The following is a 4,309-nucleotide window of genomic DNA, read 5'->3' as shown; positions in this document are numbered from 1 at the left end:
AAGAGCGTCTTGTTCGCTTGCATCTCGTCGTAGAAACTGTTGCTTTCTTCCTTGTGCCTCTCGGTATCCTCCAGGACGAGACGTCTCTTGCATACCGCGTTCGAAGGGTCTTGTGTTATCTGATCCGCCTTAAGCACGTCTTCTATTCTCGATAGTACCGTCTGCGCTAAACTCTCTAATACTCTCGAGTAACTCTCCAATATCGCAAGCCCTACATCCTGCATAACAATCGGATTAAGCCGCATGTTTGCGTCTTTCTTGTATATTTCGTTATCTCGGGTGAACTTACTGTTTTAATATCAAAATGGGTTAGAACTATCATTTTTAATATCTTTTTAAACTTAGGAAAAGCTTGTTATTAAACTGTCAATTCATATTTTCAAGTAAGGAAAAGTTTACTTTGTTGAACTGAATCTTGCTGATCTCGAGTGCAGACTGAGAGATCCCGGGAAAGGCTTGTTTGAGAAGGAGCAATATAGTTTCGGCTCGCTCTTCAAACTGTTCCCTCTTCTCCAAACTTACGGCCGAACCCCAAGGAGATTTCATGTCTTTTTGCACCATCTTTCTCTTCCATATGATGATCGATGCCTCGATCCTGTTTTTCAGATCAAGAATCCGGTGCTCGGACGATAAATCCATCTCGATCAAGAACTGATCCGCATCAAACATCTCTAGTGTTATCATTTTGTATATCGAGTCTCCGAGACTGGCTCTCCCGTTCTGCGTACAAGAAGAGAAATCAAAACACGAACATGGAGCCGCAAGGGATAGGATAAGATAAAAGATTCGGCCGAAAAAGGAAGAATCTTGAAATGTTTGTTGATATGTTTTCTGTACCTTGGGAAGAGAATCGATATAGCTTTCAGGAATCTCCATCTCAGATAAAACCTGAGCATTTATGGCCATTGCAGCTTTAAGAACTTGATTCACACATTCCTTCTGCTTCTGCAGAAACCTTCTCGACATTTCTGATAGGCCGTTGGGAGGAACTTTCACCGTCGGTAACCACCATTTCTCATCATTCCTCGGCGCCTTACCGTTACCGGAATCGGGCGAATCCCTCGACACGTAATAGAACTCATCCTGATCCATGAATTTATCGAGACAATCCTGCAAAAAATGCAGAAGAAGGGCATCTGATCAGATCTTAGATTTCGTTGCTATAGGCTCATGGATCGAACAAAAAGAGTCGTGTATATCTTACGATGAGCATGGTATCGAGCTTCTTAAGTGCAGGGATGTTTACATGAAGATCGGTCCGTTGTCTTGTGGTCATTATCTAGAAAAAAAATGCAAGATTCAGAATCGTGTTAATGAAATTGTTCATACGGGAAGAAGCATCAGGGTAATGTCCCTTACCTCCATGGAAGATCCATCCTTGTTTGTCTGCTGGGTCGGAGCGAATTCGACTATATGATTGGTAACGGAGAGAAGCCATCCGATTTCTCGTTTCCACCTCAGTTTTCTATCTGCTGGCATCGGTTCGAGACGTCGTTGTTCTCCAAACGCAGAGGCTGCAGATCTCAAACAGATCAGGAAGATGTTCAAATCAAGAATCGTCGATACCGTAAAAAGAAAGATTTAAGAATCGTACCAGCGAGGTTAGTGATGGCGTTTGATAACGCCAGAGCCGACGAAACACCCTTTCCTCCTCCTGACATGTCTTCGCCTAGAAGCAGTTTCGCAAACCGTTCTTTCATCTGATCCAAGGCTGAAACCCAAACAGAAAATGCAGTAACATGAAATCTGCCTGGTTCTTGAACAAACAATTCAAGGGCATGACAGAAAAGAATGTGAATCATTTCAGATCAGAAAAGGAACATGAACAGAGATGTTGCCTTGCCTGCTTGTAACTCTGCTTCCATGGCTTCAAGAGAAGTGACCAAAGGCTCATCCTTAGCCACCCGAGGGTTAGTAGCGGTCTTTTCGCTGCGACTAGACGCAATACTAGGCGGCAAGATCGGCCTTTCATTGCCCGGATTACTCCTGTACATCATCATGCCATCATCGATGGCGTCGCCATCCATCTTCACTACACAATCTGAGCTCCAACTCTTCACGTGCCTCGACGAAGAGTTGTCATTGTTGTTGTTGTTGTTCATGCCTTTGAAATGGAATAATCTCGACTTGTAGCTCTCTTGTTCTTGTTCCATGGCTCTCACCATTTCCCTTTCTGGATGATTGCACAAATGGGCACCAAAAAGATTTGATTTTTTCTTTTTCTCCTTCAGGGGGAAGAGATGATTAAAAATGAAAAAGAGAACAATTTCTGGAGGGATTTGATAGGAAGGAACTCAAAACGGTCTGATTTCGGACAGAGGGAATACAGAGCAGAATTATGGGGCCGAAGACTTCTGTTTTGGGGGGTTCTCCTTTACTTGATTAGTTACTGATTAGTTGTCTAAACCCTGAATTTCTCACGGTTATTAACTAATAATATTCTTATCTACAAACCCATTATTAACATATATATATATAGATAGATATAGATATGTTACATATGTACGTATGTATGTATGTATAGGTATCTGTTCTATCTTGCTTTATATGGGATAACCATATGGATTTGCTGTCCCTTGCCTAGCCTAATTAAGAGAATTATTGTAAATTAAAGATTTTGATATTAGAAAAGGGAGAAAAGGCAGAACATGGTTCCAAAAAACGTTTTATGTATACGAAAGGATTTAGATGAACATCCATAGAAACAACGATTTCACACTTTTGATGGGGAAAAAATCTCGGTATTTGGATTATCATCTATCTACAAAACCCTAATATTAACAGAGAAAACAGCTCCTGTCCATGAAAGCTACCAGTTCGAACACTGCAAATCATGAGTCAAAAAATCTTAAGATGTATTTTCATTGTTTCGGTTTATTTCGGTTTGCTTTTATTTTAGATTTGGTTTACTGATTTAGTTATTTTGATTTTGTTGTTCTGTTTCGTATATAAGAAACAAAGGGCGGCATTTTGTTCTTTAATAGTAAATTTGAAATTATCTCAACTCTCTTTCAGACTTTCTTCTCTCATTCTCAGCTGATCTTGCTTTGTTTCTTCTTCCTGAATCGAATTCAAAATCGATAACGCAAAGTTATCGAGTTCTGGACATTGCGGCAAACAAGATCATTGTTATTGTTTCTCGAAAGGTGATTTTTCATGAATCTGTGTTTCCATTTCATGATAAGCAATTTTCAACTATGCTTAATCATTCTGATCATTCAGACTCTTCTAAAGTGCCTTTCTTTTTATTTGAGTCTTCTCTTGCAACTCTTGTGGATTCTTGATAAGAACAAGGTAAGAAAACTGTAGAATTATATTACTCAAAACCCAGAAACAAGTTGACAGCTTTATTAAAGAGATGTCTCACTCTCTCCCCTCAATACATTCACCAAAACATTACATAAAAAATCCAAACTCATTCTCACACGCTCAATAATGTCTTATGAGGTGACAATCACAAACTCGACCAGCTAAAATGTTCATAAAAAAGGTAGTAATAAAAGAACCCATCATGATAAAAAGCTGCAACATTCCATCTGTTCCCTTACTTTTTGTCCCTACCACTTCAGTGCTCTTGCCACCTAATGCTCCTTTGTGCTCTCCTTCCTCTGCCCTTGTCTGCTCTTCATGATATATATGCGAAAGGGTCTATCAATACCCCTCCCTTGCAGACGGAGCTTGTCCCCAAGCTCAAACTCAGGAAATTGCTCAACGAAAGTTTCAGCAACATCCCACGAAGCCTCATGTAGCGGTTGATCAGCCCATTCGATGAGAACTTCCAGAAATCCCTGAGCAGAATAACGATAATTTAGCAGGTTTTTTGGCTCCAGCTTTAGCTCCAAGTCTGCATTGAGATGTTTCGGTAACGATGTTTGCTTGAAATTGTCGTCGATTGCCAATTTTAATTATGAAACATGGAAAACCGAATGTATCTTCGCATCCTCCGGTAACTTGAGGCGATAAAGCCACTTTTCCGATGCGTTCCAAAATCTCGAACGGACCGAAAAAATGGGCAGCTAACTTCTGATACAGCCTCTTCGCCACAGATTGCTGCCTGTAAGGTCTGAGCTTCAAGTAAACCCAATCACCAACCTGGAAAGACACTTCCCGACGCGAAGAATCAGCATATAACTTTACGGTGTTGGGCTTTTGACAGATTATCACGCAATTCATTCAGCATGGCATCCCTCTCTTGTAGATCCTTCTCCAATTCAAAATTAGTTGTAGATCCTAGTTCAAAATGCAGATGCATCGGCGGTTCCCATCCATAGGTGACATGGAAAGGCGTAGTCTTGAGTTATGTATGGTA

General features: G+C 40.6%; 1 protein-coding gene across 2 annotated transcripts in view; it reads right to left on the bottom strand.

Annotated features, from left to right (window-relative positions):
* LOC104810528 (rop guanine nucleotide exchange factor 11) overlaps positions 1–2,304 on the bottom strand; it is a 3,277-nt gene extending 973 nt beyond the window's left edge. The window contains exons 1-7 of one of the 2 annotated variants that reach the window (XM_019202195.1): positions 1,844–2,304; positions 1,595–1,711; positions 1,360–1,514; positions 1,205–1,279; positions 838–1,110; positions 400–720; positions 1–218 (exon numbers count right to left, since the gene is read on the bottom strand). In XM_019202195.1, the coding sequence (XP_019057740.1) occupies positions 1–218; positions 400–720; positions 838–1,110; positions 1,205–1,279; positions 1,360–1,514; positions 1,595–1,711; positions 1,844–2,165 (1,481 nt within the window). In that variant the 5' untranslated portion in view covers positions 2,166–2,304. Of the gene's footprint in view, positions 219–399; positions 1,111–1,204; positions 1,280–1,359; positions 1,515–1,594; positions 1,712–1,843 lie in introns of both variants that reach the window. The other variant, XM_010536867.2, reaches the window with a different exon arrangement.
* Positions 2,305–4,309: the final 2,005 nt, after the last annotated feature.

This window comes from Tarenaya hassleriana, unplaced genomic scaffold (assembly GCF_000463585.1).
Source record: "Tarenaya hassleriana unplaced genomic scaffold, ASM46358v1 Cleome18, whole genome shotgun sequence".
Classification (NCBI taxonomy): Eukaryota; Viridiplantae; Streptophyta; class Magnoliopsida; order Brassicales; family Cleomaceae; genus Tarenaya; species Tarenaya hassleriana.
This window is presented reverse-complemented; position numbering and strand designations above follow the sequence as displayed.